Source organism: Balaenoptera ricei, chromosome 2, assembly GCF_028023285.1.
Source record: "Balaenoptera ricei isolate mBalRic1 chromosome 2, mBalRic1.hap2, whole genome shotgun sequence".
Taxonomy (NCBI): domain Eukaryota; kingdom Metazoa; phylum Chordata; class Mammalia; order Artiodactyla; family Balaenopteridae; genus Balaenoptera; species Balaenoptera ricei.
The window spans coordinates 15258940-15281628 of record NC_082640.1 but is presented as its reverse complement, the minus strand read 5'-3'; the positions used below and the strand labels follow the sequence as shown (position 1 = coordinate 15281628).

Here is a 22689-nt window from a genome sequence, read left to right as displayed (position 1 = left end):
CTTGAAAAACCAATTTATTACTTATATGCAAGAGAGTCTGCCAAGCCAAGCAGCACGTATACAGAGATGAGTGCATTGACCCAATATCCTTAAAGGCTTAGCTAACAAGGAGATAAAACAAATCCACAATGCAATTTTTTTTTAACCACTTTCTCCTCAAATATAAGGTTCTCTGAAATGGCTGTATCTAATGAAATTGGGGTTGTGTATACTCTTTGTAAAGTCATTGGGTAGCAGCCATAAACCAGAGGGGCCTCCATGTCACTCTGACACCTGCAGTAAGACTGTGTTGTAGTATCAAGTCTTGAAAAACCTCCAGCATTGCAGAGCCTACAGAGGATGGCAGTGGCCACCTGAGGGAGAGTGGTGACCCACGTTCATGCGATTTCAGCCTCCACCTTTTGCAGGATGGTACAAGTTTAGTTGGGGACCTGTGCTGGCCCACTACCCAAGGTCAGCAGTGAGTAGACGCTCACTGGAGTGACTTCAGCCCTTTGTTGGTAGCAACAGGAGAGAACCATTTTTTTAGCTTAAGGAGGGTCATCTTCCTCAAATAACATGTAAGTACTCCTGAGAGGGGATAAAGATTATATGCCATTCACACTGTAGTAGATAATAACTCATCAATAATAATAATATAATTCATCATAATAATTCAGATTCTTCCTGAGAGAAGATTTAAATAGGAAGGAGAGAGCTGATGGTCATTATGTACCTGAGTAGGGTCTCTGACAATGACAATGTTAAAGCCTGAACAATGAACTCTAATAAATTTTGCCTATTTCTCCCCAGGCCTCCCATATCCCAAATTTGTAGAAAGGTTAAAACATCATTCATTTTAATTTTAATATATTTAAAGAGGTATTACTTTAAAACTGGTGTCTGATTGAATCTAGGCTTGCCCTGGTTTTGTTGAACTTTGGGCACATATGCGAGGTGCCCTGTTATTGCTGGGTTATGTCATCGAGGCCAAATTCACCTGCAGCCACCTTGACTGCTCCATTCACACACTGACCAGGACCTGTGGATAGACGTCCAGGGAAAGAATTCTTCCCAGCATGGCCAACCTTTTCATTCTCTGCCTTAGCAGACATAAAAGTGAAATAAAAGAAAATTCATCCCTTAGTCTGAATCGGTTACACAAAAGCACATTTGAGATACGAGCTTTTGCTGCTCTTCCACAAAAGCTACATGTTAGAGAACCAGGTTATCAATTACAGAATAGCTTTCATGCCTTCCCATGGTCCCCTTTGAGAAGTGCCTCTTTCAACCTAAGAAGATGATAGCTTTGCTCCCCCTTTTTGGCAGATGTGAATGTAAAGGTGTTGAAAAAATACAAGAATCTCTTTTATTTTCCTTGGGAGGCAATAAAATGTTGCCACTAAACACGGAAAGTCCTTTTCTACTGGTCATACCAGTTAACCTAAGACCTGGTGTAGCATTATTCATTCACTCTGGGTGGTCCCAGAGTTGTGGTTCTATTGCTTGCCTTTTGTTTGCTACATACCCATTTCTGTCTGTTTCCAGTAAGTATTATTCTGGTCAAAGGTCAAGTAAAATGAGAAGTAAATAGCCACTTTTGCCAGTAACATTTCCTACTGTTTTCCTTTGGTTGAATAGTCAGATGTTAAGGTATAATTGAAGTAAAATGTTGAGAAGGAAGTAGAAAAATAAGGTCTGTATTAAAGTAGCAAGAAAAGTAACATTTTCAGATATCTAGGGATTGATGGCTTAGATTCTCTTTGTCTGAGGTATGTATGAAGTAAGAAGAGGTAAAATATAGTCACATATAAAAACAAATAGAAATTGGTTGAGCATCACAAAATATCCATAGTTGAATGTGTATGAATGCTTGAATACATACTTAAGAATTTTAGAATCTAAGCAGTCTTTGCAGTGACTCCCAAGGTCAAGGAAAATGCTTTATCGGCATTTTGATCCAAATAAATATATTCAGTCAAATTTTTTACAGTAAGATTATAGGAAGTAGAATCTCTAACATTTGAATTAGGATCTAGTTTGTGAAATAAATGGTAATTCTAACCAAATTCTACTCTTTTTTGCCTCAATGACCATATCCTGAATGAATACGAGTAGTTCTGTATAGTAACTCTCTCTGGTGGAAGAACATATATCCTAATAAACTCTCCCCTGAGTCAACACTAGGAAGAGATGACCCTGAATAAACGAACCTGATTTTTTTTTGGTTGTTTATTTTTTCATTTTGTGTGAGGGAAAGAGTTGGGAGAGAAATATTAGAATTATTATAGATGTGAAAAGGTCTTAGGACTTCTTTTAATCTCTCACTGCTCTCAGTAATTACAGTGTTTCCTAAAATAGAGTTGATAAATTTTATGTAAGAGTACATTTTATATCTGTGAAAATAAATGCGTTTTTTAAAAGCTCGATCTAGTGGGTGTTAACTAAGATATTGATGGGCTTGTGCAACGGGATCAGCAAAATGGGTAAAATCATGCTTAAAATGCTTTCAAAAGAAGTAAGCTGATTGGATTTTATTGTGCTTCAGATTTTAAGATACTCGATTATCTGTTTTGTATTGATTTACAAAATCTATATACTCTAAGATGCTCTCTCTCTATATATATATATGTATGTACATACAATATATGTGTGCATATACATACGGGTGTGCATACACACAGTACACACATATGTATATCAAAGCAAAGCCAAATATGTTATAAATTCCTTTCTTTTCTTGAATAGAGTTTTTCTTTCAGCATCTAGTGTTTTGGGTGTTCAAATTATAGGGCACATTGAAAGTACAAAGCACAAAGTGTGTAATGTGAATATACAATTGGGCCAATGCTCTTTTGTTATGGCAATTTTGTCCCTCTCACTGAGCACTCATCTCCTTACAGGACCGAACTACTAAAACACTTGAGAAAATAGAGTTAGGATCACAACTCTGAGAGTGTAAAAAGGGCACATGTCTCAAGGAGACTGACAATATCACAGAAGTTTGATCCTGAGCACAGGACTGCAGCAGTCAAGAGCACAAGAGGAGAGAAATCAGTGCAACCGCAGAGGGGGCCTCCACAGAGCTCTGATTTTAAAAGGATGCCAGAGCTATGCAGATGCTCGATATATATGTGCTGAATGGTGGAACTGCAGCTACATTTGTAGAGTCCTTTTTCACCAATTAATGCACACAGCAATGTTGTTTAAAAGGCAGTTAAGTTTAGCCTAATTTTACAGAAGAAATTGCAACTCAGTGAGAGTAAGTGATGACATGAGATCGGATGATGCAGCTTGTAAAACATGAAAAAGTCACATCTGAGCCTTTGCATTACACTTCGCCTTTTCATGGAGAGAAATGCATGTATATACATACACAATATGTTTATTACATATAATATATATATACACACACTATACTTACACACAACCTGTTTACATACGATCTATATATCCATCTGAAACAGTATATAAGACACTAGATTGGATGTATAAGCTCATGGCTAAGGTGTTAAAACCCAAGCCCATTGAGACATTTGGGATATTTCAGTTAAGCTGGAGAAAAAAGGAAGGAACAGGGCTTCGGTTTGGGACTGGTGGTGCAAGGCAGATGGCCATCTTTGAGAAGCAAAGCTCTCCTACTCCTGTGTCGCTCCTTTCCTGTCTAGATGAATGGTATTTCTCTTGCACTGAAAAGGGAAGGACAATGAAGAGACTGTGAGTACATTCAAGACATCTCATGACGCGGATGGATTCTGTTAAAACTTGGGGATGAGATTTCTCTCTCTCCTAGGATGTGTAAACAATAATGGAAAATGAAAACATTTCTGGAGGAATAAATGTGGAAAAGTATAGTTATCTTTTAAAAAATATAGAATAAAACTGGTTTTGGAAACTAGAGGCTAGATAGACTGAAATTCTAGGCAAGAATCTAAATGAGGTTTTCTCCTGCTATGTTTTTACTTTAAATTTACCAGATTTATAAAGTAGGACATGCAGTACTACAGAGTATTCAATAATACAGTAAGGTCTGATGATGTAGAAGCTACCTGAAGGTGGCCTCTCGTTACATTTAGTCATCTTCCTTCCAGGGCTGTTTCCAGACATTTAAAAATGGATTTCAATGAGAGTTTTTAAGTCCTTGGAAAAGGAAGGGACAGTTTTCATTGTTCCTCATGGTAGTGGGGAGCCCTGGAGATGGAATGAAAGCCGAGCAAGGCGTGAACTCCTCTCTCTAGAGCAGGACAGAGCCTGGATGGAAGCCCAGCTGATAACCTAGAGATGTTCTAGGTGGTTTCCCGAAGGGTTTATTTAGGTTCCGGTAAATGGGCAGAAATTCCAGGGGAGCCAATATTTATAGGTCAGGAAATGAAAGTGGTTGTCTTCTAGAAAAACTGCACACAAGGAGCAAGGTTCAAGGTACGAGGTGGGATTTGAGATAAAGGCTTTGCAAACACAGGACAGCATACCCCAAACCAAGCAGACCTCAGGTATAGGGACTAACTCCCAACTATAATTTGGCTGCTATATGTAAGTCCAGCATTTGACAACAGGATCCCTGAATCCTCAGTCTAGGGCCATAAGTAATTCAAAGCAACCCTCCCCTTCTCCCCCTTGCAAGAGTAAGGCTTTCAAAATATAGTACCTGGATCCATCTGGACAGAGGGGATGGACTTGATTTTCAGGCAAAAAGGAGCAATGCAACGCCTCCATGAAAAGCATGTAGTTCATGCACTACCCAACTCCTGGGGGTGCCATCCACTGTCTGCAGTGTGAAAGGACCCCTCTCTGGAAATTCCACATAATCAGATGCCTTTAGCACAGAGGGAAGAGGGGAGCTGTTGACCGTAACAACTAAGAATTAACATGAGTTAAGAACATGTTACATTATTTATTTGAGAAATAAGATGGAGAAGGCAAGAACTACAGGCAACAATTTTGTTAATAGTTCAAAATGAAAATGAAAGAAGTTATGGATTTTTGTCTCTCTTCCTTTCCTCACCTACATAATTCTGGCTCCTGTTCTTTCCTTCTGGAGTTGGAGAGAGGCACTTTATATCATCAACATAAATTTTATATTGGTAATTTCATGAACATAATTTGCAGCCAATAACCAAGTTGTCACCGGTTGCTTTTTTCCCCCAGAGGGTGACTGTTGTGATTTGTAGTCCCCAGTGTGGCCTTAAGCCAAGAGGATAAAGGAGTCTATGAGATGTGATATATTTTGACATATATAAGTTTTCATTGTATAAAATATGATTGACACCTTGACACCTGGTTGGAACTGTAAAGGAAAGGTATTTGGTGATTGACAAGAGTGTAGGTTGCTTCCTAGGAGCCCGTGGTTAGTAAGTTCATATGAACTTCAGAAATGCTTCTGTTTTTGTCTTTAACTGTCTAAGTTGCATGTACACACCAATATCCTCACAGTGAGCTATGTGGTCTACTAGCAACAATTTTGTCCAGAGGAAGCCTGTCACATGAAACCTGTCATTCATTGTACAGTTGCAGCTGGCAGGCAGTTAGTTACCAGATAACTTACCACAACTTTTAATTTTCATATTAGCAGTTGCTGCCACATGTGGTTTTGTTTAAAAGGCTAAGTGAATTACAAACAAATATTTGTCTGAAAGGGGCTAGTTTATAGCACGTGGTAATGTACTGTGATTCATAAAATGGCATTTGTGCAAAACGTAAGTTGAATTATGCTCAAACTGCATTTGTTTGCTTTGAGCAAGTTGTCCACCACAAACACAGAGCAACTGATAAAACAATAAGCACAAACAACACCCAGTTAAACAACTCAGTTCTTCATGCATAGAGATGGACAGGTCATATATAAGGTTACGGAAGGATCAGTGTGAGGAATCTGCTCTCCAAATCTTCGCAGGTGAAAGACCATAAATTTCAGATCTACTTGATTAATGTGTAGGGGTCATGGTAGACATGTCATAAAGGTGGCAGCGGTTGCATACACCATTGTCACTTGTACTCTAAAGGCAGCATTTAAATATAAGTGTTCAGTGCCCTACAGGCATACCCATCGGATCCAACCTTTCCTCTGGGGTCAAAAATATCAACTGAGAGATGATGAAGTAGAATATTTTATGTAGCTCTTTACACATTAAAGTTTCACAGAATGTTTCATAGGCAATTATAGCCTTTTCATGCTTCCTTCATTACTGTGACACTTTCAATTAAATGAAACAACCATTTACAACCAATAGGAGGTAGATATTTTTACAAGGTGCTATTCCATCAGAATGTAAGGAAACATATATCTACATAAGTGTAGAACTTTGGACATTAAGGCTTCTTTATTACCTGTTGTCTTGTAGTTAGGTTCAGTGGTACACCTTAACCCAAACTGGAATAATGCAAAGAAACACGTATCATATCATTTGAGTCTGAAGCACAATTTTGATGTTATATAAACATCCGAGTGCAGGTCTAGTCACCTATTAGGCATTAGGCAGAAAAGGCTTCAAGGGGTAAAAAATAGAATTTAATTGATTTTTTTTTCTGCAAATTTTTTGTTTTAAACATTATCTTTGAGTGTTTTTAATGTATTAACTCATTCAGCCATCATAACAACCCAATGATATAGATATTACTCCTCCATTTAACAGATTAGGGAACTGAGCCACAGAGAGGTCAGGAACTCATGTCACACAGCTAGGAAATAATTTGATTTTACCGTCAAATATATTCCCTAATCATATGTCATTCACCTACCAATTTGAGAGTCATTTGGTGGATTTTGATGGAGGAATCTATTTTAACTCTATTTGTACAATTTGCAGTTAAAAGAATAGAGGCTGAAGCAGTACAATAAAAGTAGCAGGATTTAAGGTGACTGCCACTCCGCTCCAAGGTAGAGGTATTGGAGCTTTCACAGAGCGGACAGGTCTTTTCTTCCTCCAACTCCTTGTTTAAGTATGAAATCCAGTGAGGGAGAGTATATAGTTCTGGACACATAATGAATTCTAAAGTATGTTGTGAAGAGGTCATAAAATTTGGAATCAGAAGACCAATTCTAGCCATGTGGCTTTAAGCAAATTACCCAGCCTCATTACATGCTTCACTTAATAAATAGAAATAATAATAATAATAATATAATTCCTTTCAAAGTTATTATAAGGATACAGTGAAGAGAATATATGAAAATAATGTAATTGGTAAAGTGGTATATAGATATTGGTTAATTTCACAATTATCACAATAATATTTGTAGTTAGTAAATATATAATTGTTGTTAATAAATATATAATGATTGGGTAAAGGTTATTCATGCCAGGACTTACAATGATAGAATCCTCAAATGACTTGATGAGGTTTACAGATTTAAAACTAGATTATTCAAGTGACTAGAGACCATCTACAGAAACAGCCCAAGGAGATCCTTCAGCTGCAAGAGCAAAGCTGTCAATTACAGCTGAGCTCACAACTTGACTTTAGGTTTACTCGTGAAGGCAAGAGAAATGCAGTGTGTAGCTATCACTTGAAATTCAAAAAATAAAATGCATTTGCTTCTCTTATTTGGATCTTTTAAGTGGAGGTGTCTTTCTGGGTTCCAAATTACCTGGGTAATAACCACTTTTCTACAAATCTTATGACTAGGTAGATGAGTGCTATTTAAATTAGAAGCACATAGTGAGTAAAAGAGACATTTTGTGATTAGCTCTTCAAATGGCTACAACCAAGTTTGAAAAAAACAGTAAATATATGTTGCCTAAATTGAAAAATGAAATATTTTTTCTGTACAAGTGGACATGCCCAAGACAACTAAAGAAAAGAGACAAATGTCTAAACGGGGTATTGGTAGCTATGAATGCCTTTGAAGATGTGGAAAAGATTTATTCCATTAAAGGACTCTTTACTTTGCATAGCTGGTTCTTATTCAACATCTGATTACACTTCCCTCCCTGCTCTCAGCAGGCCTGTAAGGTTTCTCTCCACTCAATTAATCACTGCTGAAATGATATTTTTAAAACCTAGGAATGTAAGGAGAACTCAGTAGAGCCCATCACTACAATCAAGCATTTTACTTCATAGTCCCTAAGAACTAACCTAAGATAATGAAGGAATCGGGTTTCATGTGGCTAAGTAAACAAGATGTATTCTCTGAATTAGCAAAATTAAACTCATTTTGTGGAGTAGTGGAGTTTTTGTATCCTTGGATTGTTTTTCACATTAGTCTTGGTGGTGGTAGTAGTAATAGTGGTAGCAGATTAATAGTAGTGGCAGACTCTTTCTTGTTAGTAGTAGTTGTAGCAGCTATAATACTCATAGGACTAGTACTTATAATTTATATTAATGTTATAATAATAGAAGAATCAAGAGTTGTAATTATAACTTTTACACATTAGCAAATTCTTCCATCATTTTACTTAGTTCTTTGGGAATAATTTGAGACTTCACCTTTAAAATTTGGGAAATTGTAGTTCTAGAAAACTTTTTCCTGATGAGAGGAAGCAGCAGATAATGATTCTCATGATCTGAAAGACCGAGTTATATACAATAGAATGGAAAATAATGTTTTGCCAAATCTATAAAAATAAATATAAATCTTATTTATTTTAAAAACTAATAATTAAGTATCTGAAATCATTTATGGCTCTGCATTTTTCAATTCTGTTTTTCTAGGAATTGCTACTGCAATTTCCTACAGAGTTGTTTTGGTGAATGAATTTTGTATTGATTTAAAATTATCTTACTGCCTTGAACTACTGCCCTCTTTATTCTTTAAATAAATCAGTTTCTCTTATTAATACATGGAGAATTTAAAGTAAGGGAGTAACTATCCTGAGCTACTGTCCCTGAAAGAACACTTTCAGAGTATAATTCAATTTTTTCCTTAAAAGATCATATTTATAGAATTTTTGTATCCATTTTAATGGTGAAATTCATGGTGAATATAAAAGCATGCTGGTGAGGATAGGAGAAAAAAAGTAAATCATAGACCCTGAAAAATAGTCACTCTTCATTTTATAATTTTAAGGATGTGATGTTGGACTTTGAACATGGAGAGCATGGCTCTGAAAATCTACATGGAAATCAAATAACAGCAACGACTATTCCACCCAATCATAATATCTTTTAGTACACTTGAACTACGTGAAATTGCAAATATACAAAGTTCTGCTCAAGACATAGGGAATTTATTTTGAAAGATATTTTCTGGCAAATGAGAAACAAAGAGTAATTGATGATTAAAACATGCTAAAGATTTTACCAGTTAAGTATCTTTTTTAAAGGTGAATATCTATGATTCAATTATGTCTTTGATGAAAAATAAAAAGGAAGTCAAAGGAAAGACGACATTGCTGGAAAGACAGAAATTGATTTCAATATCTTACCTAGAAATTACAGTTGAGACTTTGAAACAATAAAGGCCATGATATGCCAATGAAAGCTTTATTCAGACCATGAAGTGAGATAAAAGTTTTACACTTTTAGAAGTTTAAATTCTACATAATTTTGTGGTTTTAAAAAAAATCCCGCTTTTTAAATTAATTCTTATGGAAATAGGAAAATGATCTATAGTAACCCCATATATGTAGTTAACTTATGATTGCCTAAACATTACAATTGCTTTGTCACAAATAACTTGCTTTGGATTTTATTTTGTAATAATGTATGTGTGTACGTGTGCATTTTTTATGTTCTTAATTGTGTACTTCCTAGATTAATATGAAAAATTAGTTGGTATTCCCTGAGCTGACTCTCCTTTTAGGCAGCTAAAGACCTTGGAGGCAAGAAGCCAGTATAGGATTAACAATTTGTCATGGTTAATCCACAAAGTAAATAAACCCAGTGTGAATAATTGAAAGTGGGTAGGGTTGTAATGTGAGAGGTATTGAAAGTTAATTCAAGAGGAAGTTCTCCATAGTAAATTCCCTCTCGTTATCCAACAGCTAGAATAGGCTGGCATTGATAACTCTCTAAGTAGAGAGGCATTTGTGCATTATCAATGTTTTACCATCTTATCTGAAAACATATAGTCTTTACATCCTTGATACAGTGCTACTTGAGCAATCTGAGAAATGTGAAGTTTTTCCATGAGTGTTTAGCCTCCTTTCAACTTTGAAAAGATGGTCCAAAACATTTTCCGCATTTTAGTACTAAAGATACATATATGTGATTTCTAAAATGTCCTAAACTGAGATTAAGAAAAGCAATTCAACATCATGAAAATACATTCATTTGTAAACTGGACTTGCCTGTTTGACTAGTGTTAAAATAACAAGGGATTACTAAAGGCAAATTTAATGTTTGAATTACTTATAGTACTATACTAGCCTCTTCAGCCCTTCCAGGTAATAGTCACTTTCCTGCAATTAAAGCTGTACATGCTATAGATTTCTGATTTACCAGTCTGCAAGGTGCTACCAAATCATATGGGAATTTGTCACTTAATCCAGACTCAACTATTGCTGATCAGACATTAAGACATTAATTATGTTTCTTTTTTTTAGCTACCATGATATTTTATTTTCGAAATGTGACTGAAGGTGAGTTGGGATATTTTAATTAAAATTTTCTGGGCTTTTTCTTAACATATTTATTATTTTTCTAATTATAGGTTTCATATACACTGGAGAAGTTGTACATCGAATGCTAACAGCCACACAGTACATCGCACCTTTAATGGCAAATTTTGATCCCAGTGTATCCAGAAATTCAACGGTCAGATATTTTGATAATGGTATGTATTGGTTAGCCTATTTTTTACTAAATGTATACTTATAAACATTGATCATCAGATTCATATTAATATTTTAGTAACCTTGGGTTTTTGGGGGTAGACTGGAATTTTAAACTGCTTGATTCAAATGCCCCAAGATGACAAATGTTACACTGCAGCTGTTAATACTGCTAATATGTGGAGTAAAGTACGTGGTTAAATGTCACTCGTTTATTCATTCATTCATCTGTTCATTCAACAAATGTTTATTAACATGTATTGGGCACTATAATAAATGAGTTGCTGTAAACGACGCCTCGAACAAAGCAAATACATTTATTTGATGCTATTTGCAATACGTCCCTCCTATTAAAAAAAACAAAGTAAGGATAATTTGTTAGTTTTGATCTTCAGATAGAGGCAAGTGGCATAATATATTGATACTAATTTCCAAAACTTTTGAATAATGTGTACCATAAGATGAACACACCTTTTAAAAATCTAGGATTGTGGGTAATTAAAATTACTTAAGAAAAAAGTTTTCCTGACTTTGAAATATGAAATAGAGTATACTGACAACAATCTATCCGTACTGTTTTTTGGGGGGACATATAAAATAGTCAGAAAAGACCTAGAATATGTCACTAAGTACCATTCAAATCTAAGTAAGAAATGTTAGGTCCTAAAGACATAAATGAATTTTCATGTCTACATCTTATTGAAAGCTGTAACTTTAGTAGAAAACGAAATTATAGGAAAAGAAGAGTTTGTTTTGGAAACTTAAAGATAGAAATTTCTGTTCTCTTTGTAATACAAAAATAGTATTTATTTGCCCAAATGACAATTTTATCTTTTAAAATAATGAAAGCATGTGGCCTGAACAGAGTTATTTCTTCTCTTGTCTTGCCTTAATAAGCTAGGAAGAAAATTACTATGGGGTAGCATAGACTTACTCGTGACCATGGCTTTCAGAAAATGACATCATTTTGCTGAAAGAGATCTGACCAGTGTGATAAAGCCATTTTACAGGTCAAAATAGCAAAAGAGGAAGAAAACTAAACACACTTAGATGTACACTTTGAGAAATGAATTTCAAACAATTTGAATAACACCAAAGTGTGATCCAATATGAAGTAATACTAAATGTTAGCCATAATAATTATTTCCTTCTATTATTTTAAGAACTGTTTTACTCTGTCCTCCCACTTAAAAAAATTGAGGTACTAAGGCCCAAAGATGTACAAGTAGATTGTTAGTATACTTTAGACAGAGCTACAGTGAGCAACTTATCTGAAGCTTATCCCATGACCTACTAGACAGAATGAATCTACCCTAAGTAAATAAGAAAGTTGAGTATTTTCCAAGCTTTGTCACTTACTAGGTGATGTTGGGAACATTTACTCATGGGCACAAGCTTCTGATGACCAAGTTTTTAGACTGTTAGCATCAAAATCATAAAGCATATTAAGTCTCTTTCACCATATGCTCTCTCACACACCCATGTGCCTAGGTAGCTCAATATTTAAATTTTACTTTTATTTAAATGATTTTAAAAAATTAATGTATGCCACTTCAACTGGATTCTAAATTCTTTAAAAACAAGGACTTTGACTATTTATAAGAAATTATTTTCTCTTCAATACCTGGCACAAGAACTCAATACACAGTCGGTCCTCAATAATTTATTATTCAATGAATGAATACATGAAAAAATTAGGTATGTAAGATGATTTTTAATTCTGGGAGTTGTGAAAGTACGAATACTCAAGAATTACTGTATTTTACTTTATTGAAATATCTTCTGTGTGATAACCAATGGGAATATTACATTCTTACAATATAATAATAAAAGCTAGTAATTGCCTGTGTTTTATTAAATGATTGAAGCACTTTTCAGTAGTGTAAGGATCTTCACAAAGTCCTTTTATACCATAGCAACTTACTGAAATATTTCCAACTTTGATTGGTTAGGATCATTGAAGGAATGCTTAAGGATGGGAAACTCAACATTTTAGGAAAGCAAAAACTTCTCTAGAGGAGACAGCAGTTTAGAACATTTCTTCTAAGATAATATTTCTAAGTATTAAAGCACTAGATTTTAAAAATCTAGATTTTAAAAATCAGGACGACGCTTCTAAATATTATAGCCAGCCTAGAAGTCTGAGTCACAGAATATTAATGCACAAAAACTAGAGAAGTTGTAAAACTAAACCTTTTATTAGAAAAATAATTCGGTGGCTCATAAATAGCAAATTAGAAAGCATAAGTCTTACAGTGATCAGAAGCCTAATCAAGCACAGAATCAGAAAATTTGGAGTTAATAGTGACCTTAAATGCCCCTAGATCAACCTACTTGCCTGTTTTTATTTTGGAGATTAAGAAATTGGCATCCATTACTGATTAGACAGTTTGATCACCCTAGGGATACTAAGTTCCAACTGCTCAGTTCCATTAAGCACATAGGATGGTACAGCGGCTCATGTGGTCTGTTATATGAGCTTAAATTACAACTTCAGCTCTGCCAGGAGGAACTTTACCACTAGATTTTGTGCCCATCATCAGAGAAACAGTGTAGGATTGTCAGTCATAAGCCAAGAGATGCACCACACTAAACCAGCTCTTTGGTGAATTCCAAGGTTTGCTCGTGGCAGATTATTCTCCTACATCATAGCTGATGACCAAAGAAAGTGTCTTTTTGGTTCACTTACCTAATTGCTTCCTATATTAGGTACTACCTAGGAAGCAATATGTGAGTAAGGGGCTGCTTAGAGAAATACAAGATCGTATCTCTAAAAGCCACTCTCACTAACCTGCAGACCATAAAGTTTTAGATTCAGCAACTTGTAATAAAAGGTAAAATTTGATATATTGATTATTCGATAAAACAAGATAGAGACATATAGTTAATTTTAAAATGTAATGATAACATTTACACTCAACTAATCTTACTAGTAGAACCATTTAAATTAAATGCTGGGGGAGCTGTGCTACTACAAAATATAAAACATATTTGCACAATTAGTGTTATTTTAAAAAGTCTGCTACTAACAATGTATTGAAAATATCGTCACCAGAATTTGCGTTAAAAACATTTAATTACTCAATTTAGGTAGACCTCTCTTTGTGCACAAAGAATTTGAGGAAACTATATATTTTTTGATTGATTGCAGAAATCCCTAGAAGGCAAGAATTATTCATCCCATGTTGTAGAAGAAACAGGTTCAAGCAGGTTAATTGTGTCCAAGGTCACACACAAAGTATTAGAGGCAGGACATAAGTCTAGCTCATCTGCCCTCCATTTCAGTGTTTCCTCTGCACCGTCAAAGTGTCTAATAGAAATTAGTGAGTAAGAAGGAGATTAGAGCTTGAGAGTTGTGAACACATGTGAAGGAAAAGAAGTGTTTGTTAGGAGGAATTTCATGATCAGAAAACCCTTTTACTTCTACGATTATGGGAAGTTTCCTGGCTATTATTGTCCTCTTGCCTTTTCCAGTTTTTAGAAAAATGGTAGTATAGATACAGAGATGCCCGTGGAAGGAAGAGACCTGGGTTTTCACTTACAACAGGGGTATGTCTTGGGTGCTGCTTATAACTAAAAGTACCAAGGTAAAAGTAAAAAAAAAAAAGTTTTTTTTACTTCTAAAGTTTTACCTCAAGGAAATAGATTTCTATATTTAAAGTGAATAACGTGATCATTTGATATATATATACATTGCAAAAGAATTTCCTCCCTCAAGTTAATTAATATTTTCATCACCTCACATATGTACCTTTTTTCTTTTCGGGTGGGAACACTTAAGTTTATTCTCAGTAAATTTCAATTATATTGTACAGTGTTAGAAACTGTAGTCACCGTGTTATGCATTAGATCCTCAGACCTTATTCATCGTATAAATGAAAGCTGGTATCCTTTTGTCAGCATCTCTCTATTTCCCCCAGACCCTAGTCCCTGGCAGCCGACATTCTAAAATCTGTTTCTTTGAGGTCGACTGTCTTTGTTTTGTTTTGTCTTTAGATTTCACATGTATGTGATACCATGCAGTTTTTCTCTTTCTCTATTTGGCTTATTTCACTTAGCTTAATGCCCTCCAGATACATCCATGTTGTCACAAAGGCAGGATTTCATTCTTTTTGAGGCTGAGTAATATTCCATTGTGTATATATACCACATATTCTTTATCCGTTCATCCATAGATGAACACTTAAGTTGTTTTCATACTTTGGCTACTTTAAATAATGCTGCAGTGAACAAGAGAGTATAGATATCTCTCTAAGGCAGTCATTTTGTTTCCTTTGGTATACACCCAGTAGTGGGATTCCTGGATCATATGGTAGTTTTCTATTTTTAATTTCTTGAGGAAATTCCATACTGTTTTGCACAGTGTCTGTTCCAGTTACGTTTCCACCAACAGACTATAAGGGTTCTGTTTCCTCTACATCCTTTCCAGGATTTGTTATCTCTTGTCTTTTTGATAATAGGCATCTTAACATGTGTGAGGTGATGTCTTGTGCTTTTGATTTGTATTTCTCTGATGATTAGTGATGCTGTGCACATTTTCATGAACCTCTTGGCCATTTATATGTCTTATTTGGAAAAATGACTGTTTAGGTTCTTTGCCCATATTTTAATTGGGTTATTTGTTTTCTTGCTATTGAGTTGTGTGAGTTCCTTATTTATTTTGGATATAATCCCTTATTAGGTATATGGTTTGCAAATATTTTCTCCTATTCCGTAGGCTGCCTTTTCATTTTGTTGATGGTTTCTTTTGTCATGCAGAATATTTTTAGTTTGATGTAGTCCAACTTGTTTATTTTTGCTTTTGTTGCATTTGCTTTTGGTGTTAAATACAAAATACAAAATATCATTCCCAAGACCTATGTCAAGGAGCTTACCCTCTATGTTTTCTTCTAGGAGTTTTACATTTCAGGTATAACATTCAAGTCTTTAATCCATTTTGAGTTGATTTTTGTGTATGGTATATTCTTTTGCATGTGGCTATCCAGTTTTCCCAGCACAGTTATCCAGTTTGTTGAGAAACAGTTCTTCTGCATTGTATATTCTTGGCTCCATTATTGAAAATGAATTGACCATATAAGCATGGATTTATTTCTGGGATCTGTACTCTGTTCCATTGATCTATGTGTCTTTATTTCTTAATCCCAAAACCATACTGTTTTGATTATTATAGCTTTGTAATATACTTTGAAATCAGAAAGTATAATGCCTCCAGCTTTGTTCTTCTTTCTCAAGATTGCTTGGCTATTTGGAGTCTTTTGTGGTTCCATACAAATTTTAGGATTTTTTTTCATTTCTGTGAAAAATGCTATTGGAATTTTGATAGGGATTGCATTGAATCTGTAGATTGTTTTGGGGAGCATCGAAATTTTAACGATATTAATTCTTCCAGTCTAGGAACATGAAATATCATTCCATTTATTTGTGCCTTCTTCAGTTTCTTTCATCATTGTCTTACAGTTTTCAGTATACAGGACTTTCACCCCTTTGGTTAAATTTATTCCTAGGTATTTTCTTGATGCAATTGTAAATGGGATTTTTTTCTTAATTTCCCTTTCTGGTAGTCTGTTATTAGCACATAGAAACACAACACATTTCTGTATATTGATTTTGTATCCCGCAACCTTACTGAATTCATTTATTAGTTCTAACAGTTTTTTGTTGGAGTCTTTAGGGTTTTCTATATACAATACAGGCATCTGTAAATAGTGACAGTTTTACTTCTTCCTTTCCAATTTGTATGCCTTTTATTTCTTTTCCTTGTCTAAGTGCTCTGGCTAGGATTTCCAGTATTATGTTGAATAAAAATGGTGAGAGTGGGTGTCCTTGTCTTTTTCCTGATCTTAGAGGAAAAACTTTCTGCTTAGTATCTTGTTAGCCTTAAGTATGATGTTAGCTATGGGCTTGTCATATATGGACTTTATTTTGTTGAGATGCATTCTATCTATACCTGATTTGTTAAGAGTTTTTATCATGAGAGGACGTTGAATTTTGTCAGATGCTTTTTCTGCATCTATTGAGATCATCATATGATTTTTATCCTTCATTTTGTTAATGTGGCATATCACATTGATTGATTTGTGTATGTTGAACATCCTTGCATCTCAGGAATAAATCCAGCTTGATCATGGTATATGATCTTTTTAATGTACTGTTGAATATGGTTTGCTAAGATTTTGTTGAGTATTTTTGATCTATGTTCATTGGCGATATTGGTCTGTAAGTTTCTTTTCTTGTAGTGTCCTCATTTGGCTTTGGTATCAAGGTAATGCTGGCCTTGAAAAATGAGTTTGGAAGTGTTCTCTCTTCTCTATTTTGGAAGACTTTGATAAGAATTGGTATTAATTCTTCTTTAAATGTCTGGTAAAGTTCCCCAGTGAAGCCATCTGGTCCTGGATTTTTCTTTGTCAGAACTTTTATAATTACTGATTCTATCTCCTTACTTGTAATTGGTCTGTTCAGATTTTCTGTTTCTTTATGATTCAATCTTGATTGATGGTATGTTTCTAGGAATTTAGCCATATCTTCTAGGTTGCCCAATTTGTTGGCATATGATTATTCATAGTACAACAGTTTCTTATGATCCTTTGTTTTCTGTGTTATCAGTTGTAGTGTCTCCTCTTTCATTTCTGATTTTATTTATACTTTCTCTTTTTTTCTTAGTCTAGCTAAAGTTTTGTCAAATTTTTTATCTTAAGAAAGCTCTTAGTTTCACTGATCTTTTCTATCATTCTAGTGATATCTATCTAATGGATCTTTTTAGTCTCCATTTCTTTTATTTCCATTCTGATCTTTGATATTTCCTTCTTCTGCTAAGTTTGGGCTTGGTTTGTTCTTCTTTTTTAGTTCCTTGATTTGTAAAGTTAGGTTGTTTTTTGAGATCTTTCTTTTTTCTTCATGTAGGCATTTATCTCTATAAATTTCCTCTTAGAATTGCCTCTGCTGAATCCCTTAAGTTTTATGTTTTGTTTCCATTTTCATTTATCTCAAGATATTTTTAGATTTCCCTTTTGATTTCTTCTTTGGCCCACTGGTTGTTCAGGAGGATATTTTTTAATCTCCATGTATTTGTGAATTTTCCAATTTCCCTTCTGCTGTTAATTTGTAGTTTTATACCATTTTGGTCAGAAAAGATGCCTGATATGAATTCAGGTCTCTTAAAATTGTTAAGACTTGTCTTGTGGCCTAAAAAAATTATCTATCCTGGAGAATGTCTTATGTGCACTTCAGTAAAATGTGCATTCTGCTGCTGTTTGATGAAATGTTCTATGTATTTCTGTAAGGTTCACCTGCTCTAATATGTAGTTTAAGTCCAATGTTTCCTTATTGATTTTCTGTCTGAATGATCTATCCATTGTTGAAAGTGAGATATGAAGTTCCCTATTTTTATTGTATTGCTGTCTCTTTCTGCCTTTAGATCTGTTAATATTTGCTTTATATATTTAGGTATTATGATTGGATGCATAAATATTTATAAACATTTACAATTGTTAATATCCTCTTGATGAATTGACCTCTTTATTATTAAATAATGACCTTCTTTGTCTCTTGTTACAAGTTTTGGCTTAAAAGTCTACTTTTCTGGCATAAGTATACCTACCTCTGTTTTCTTTTGGTTTCCATTTGCATGGAACATCTTTTTCCATACCTTTACTTTTAATCTATGTGTGTTCTTAAAACTGAAGTGAGTGTCTGTGGGCAGCACATAGTTAAGTCTGTTTCTTAAACTCTTAACCCAGTCTGTGTCTTTTGATTGGAGAATTTAGTCCATCTACATTTAAAGTAACTAATGATAGGTATGGTTTACTATTGCCATTTTGGTAGTTGTTTTCTGGCTGTTTTGTAATTCCTTTGTTCCTTTCTTTCTCTCACTCTCCTTTGTGATTTGATTTTCTGTAGTGGTATGCTTCAATTCATTGTACTTTATCTTCTGTGTGTAAGTATTTGATCTGTGGTTACTATGAGGCTTACATAAAACATCTTATACAATCAATTTTAAGCTGATAACAACTAACTTCAAACTCATACAGAAGCTCTACATTTTTACACCTTCCACCATATTTTATGTTTTTGATATCACAATTTATAACTTTTTATATTGCATATCCACTAACAAACTATTGTAGTTAGAGTTATTTTTAAAACTTTTGTCTTTTAACCTTTATACTAGAGTTATACGTGATTTTTCCACCACCATTATGATAAGAGTATTCTGAATTTAACTATATATTTACCTTTACTAGTGAGTTTTTTTTATATATATATAATTCTTGTTACTTACTAGCATTCTTTCATTTTAGCTTGAAGAACTCCCTTTAACATTTCTTATAAGTCTGGTCTAGTGGTAAAGAACTTTTTCAGCTTTTGTTTGTCTGGAAATTTCTTTATCTCTCTTTTAATTCTGAAGAACAACTTTTCTTAATAAAGTACTCTTGGTTAGCAGGTTTTTTCTTTCAGCACTTCGAATACCTCACCCCACTCTCTCTTGCCTGCAAGGTTTCTGCAGAAAAATCTACCAACAGTCGTTAAAATTTCCCTTGTAGGTAACAAATTTCTTTTCTCTTCTTGCTTTTAAGATTCTTCCCTTGTTGTTAACTTCTGATAATTTGATTATAATGTGTTTCAGTGTAAATCCCTTATGATTCATCTTTTTTTGGTATTTTTGAGCTTTCTGGATCTGGATGTCTGTTTTTTTCCCCAGGTTAAGGAAGTTTTCAGCCATTAGTTCTTTGAATAATCTTTTTATTTTTTATTTATTTATTTATTTTTGGCTGCGTTGGGTCTTTATTGCCGCACGCTTTCTCTAGTTGTGGCGAGCGGGGCTAATCTTCGTTGTGGTGCACGAGCTTCTCATTGAGGTGGCTTCTCTTGTTGCAGAGCATGGGCTCTAGGCACGTGGGCTCAGTAGTTGTGGTTTGCAGGCTCTAGAACACAGGCTCAGTAGTTGTGGTGCACGGGCTTAGTTGCTCTGTGGCATGTGGGATCTTCCCAGACCAGGGCTCGAACCCGTGTCCCCTGCATTGGCAGACAGATTCTTAACCACTGCGCCACCTGGGAAGTCCTATTTGAATAATACTTCTGCCCCTTTCTCTCTCTCTTCTCATTCTGAAATCCCTATAATGTGAATATTGGTCTACTTGATGGTGTCCCATATGTCCCTTAAGCTATCTTCACTCTTTTTCATTCTTTTTTTTCCTCTCTCTGCTCCTCTAATTGGATCAGTTCTGCTGATATGTTTTCAAAGGCATTGATCTTTTCTTTTACTTGATATAGTCTGTTGTTAAACCCCTCTATTAAAACTTCCAGTCAGTTATTGTATTCTTCGGTACTATGATTTCTATTTCGTACATTTTATATTTTCTGTCTCTTTGTTGGAATTCTCACTTTGTTCCTGCATGGCTCTCCTGACCTCAATGAGCATCTTTTTTTTGATTTTTGGCTGCATTGTGTGGCATATGGGATCTTGGTCCCCCAACCAGGGATCAAACCTGTGCCCCCTGCAATGGAAGCGCAGAATCTTCACCACTGGACCGCCAGGGAAGTCCAGTGAGCATATTTATGACTGTTATTTTGAACTCATTTTGGGTAAATCACTTACTTCTGTTTCATTAAGATCAGTTTCTAGAGATTTATCTTGTTTTTTGTTTGGAACATGTCCCCTGTTTCTTCATTTTTCTTTACTCACTGTTAGTTTTTGTACATCAGATAAATAGCTACCTCTTCCAGTCTTGTCAGAGTGGTTTTCTGTACGACATGAACTTCATCAATCAGCTTGGCTCAAGCTCCTGGTTGCCTTTCAAACCTTTGTGATTGTTCAAGGCATCATCTTTGTTCTCAGTGACATCCAGTAGTTTAGGGTGTGCCAAGAGCCATCAGTTTCCCAAAGGGGAAGATCGCAGTCAGCACCTAGATTTGTTGGCAGTCCCTCAGGCAACAACATACTGGAAAAGTATGCAGTCAAATCCTCTCCAGGGATAAACTGGGAGACAGGTATTTTGTCTGCTCCCTCTGTACTGAGCCTTGAGGGGATAGCCAATGCAAGTGATGCATGTGCTCACAGGTGTGCCTATTAACAATTGCTTCTTTGTGTGCTGCCGTCCTGTGGGACTCATGAATGCAAACCCCATTGTCTCTCAGAGCAAGATGACCTGGGGGCCTGTCCTCAGGTGGCAGCCACAAAAGCTGGGTGCCAGACATGTGTGCAAGCTCCTTCCAGAGAGATGCTGGTGACTTGGTTTTATCCTTGGACTGAGCCAAAGGAACAAGGTAGGGGAAGTACCCACTGGCTCTTCTGGGCTCCAGAGGATCACAGTAAGCACCTAGATGTGTGCAGTTTCATTATGGGTATTTTCTCAGTCGCCTCATGTATAGCAGTCACTCAGCTAATTTTGGATTTCTCTCAAAGGAAATTGCTCCTTGTGTAGCTGTACATTCAGTGTATCCATGGGAAGAGAGGAAGTCAGGAGCCTCCTATGCTGCCATCTTGGTCAAAAGATCTCAGCATTAAGTTATACTCAAAAACACAGTAATGACAGTGTTCTGGTCTACTTCAATCACCTGGTACAGGAATGAACTCAGGAAGTCAGACAGAAGAAGTGTGTAGGGCAAAGTACGTGGGAAAGGGTATGGAGCGTCCAGGCCCTCTCTGGGCACTCTACTCCCCTAGCATCTCCACATCTTCACTAGCCCAAAAGCTCTGTCATGCAATATTGATTTTTTTTCTTTTTAATCATATACTTACTGACCTGGGAGATAAGTTATGCTGTCTTAGTTCTGTGAGTTTCATTTCTGTACATCATTTTTTGGCAACAAGATTTTTTAAAAGATTAGAAAATCCAATACTTAGAGCTAAGCAAACGTCTTAGCTGCTCATTTGTTTTCTTAAAAAAATAAAAAAGAATAAACAGTGTCAGTTAATGAAATTAGAACACTCCCTAACACAATAAACAAAACTAAACTCAAAATGGATTAAAGACCTAAATGTAAGACCGGAAACTATAAAACTCTTAGAGGAAAACATAGGAAGAACACTCTGACATAAATCACAGCAAGATCTTTTTTGACCTGCCTTCAAGAGTAGGAAATAAAAACAAAAATAAACAAATGGGACCTAATGAAACTTAAAAGCTTCCGCACAGCAAAGCAAACCATAAACAAGATGAAAAGACAACTCTCAGAATGGAAGAAAATAATTGCAAACGAATCAACAGACAAAGGATTAATCTCCAAAATATACAAACAGCTCATGCAGAACAATATTAAAAAAACAAACAACCCAATCAAAAAATGGGCGGAAGACCTGAATAGACATTTCTTCAAAGAAGATATACAGATGGCCAACAAACACATGAAAAGATGCTCAACATCACTAATTATTAGAGAAATGCAAATCAAAACTGCAGTGAGGTATCATCTCATACCAGTCAGAATGGCCATCATCAAAAAATCTACAAACAATAAATGCTGGAGAGGGTGTGGAGAAAAGAGAACCCTTTTGCACTGTTGGTGGGAATGTAAATTAATACAGCCACTATGGAGAACAATATGGAGGTTCCTTAAAAAACTAAAAATAGAATTATCATATGACCCAGCAATCCCACTACTGGGCATATACCCTGAGAAAACCATAACTCAAAAAGACACATGAACTCCGATGTTCATTGCAGCACTATTTACAATAGCCAGGTCATGGAAGCAACCTAAATGCCCATCGACAGACGAATGGATAAAGAAGATTTGGCACATATATACAATGGAATATTACTCAGCCATAAAAAGGAACAAAATTGGGTCATTTATAGAGACATGGACGGACCTAAAGACTGTCATACAGAGTGAAGTAAGTCAGAAAGAGAAAACAAGTATCGTATATTAACGCATATATGTGGAATCTAGAAAAATGGTACAGATGAACCTGTTTGCAAGGCAGAAATAGAGACACAGATGTAGAGAACAAACGTATGGACACCAAGGGGGGAAAGAGGGGTGGTGGGATGAGTTGGGAGAT

General features: G+C 35.3%; 1 protein-coding gene across 3 annotated transcripts in view; it reads left to right on the top strand.

Moving 5' to 3' along the window:
• PLXDC2 (plexin domain containing 2) overlaps window positions 1-22689 on the top strand; it is a 414553-nt gene that overhangs the window by 253380 nt on the left and 138484 nt on the right. For all 3 annotated transcript variants that reach the window (XM_059911311.1, XM_059911303.1, XM_059911320.1), the window contains exon 6: window positions 10565-10687. In XM_059911311.1, coding sequence (XP_059767294.1) covers window positions 10565-10687 — 123 coding nt within the window. The remainder of the gene's footprint in view (window positions 1-10564; window positions 10688-22689) is intronic.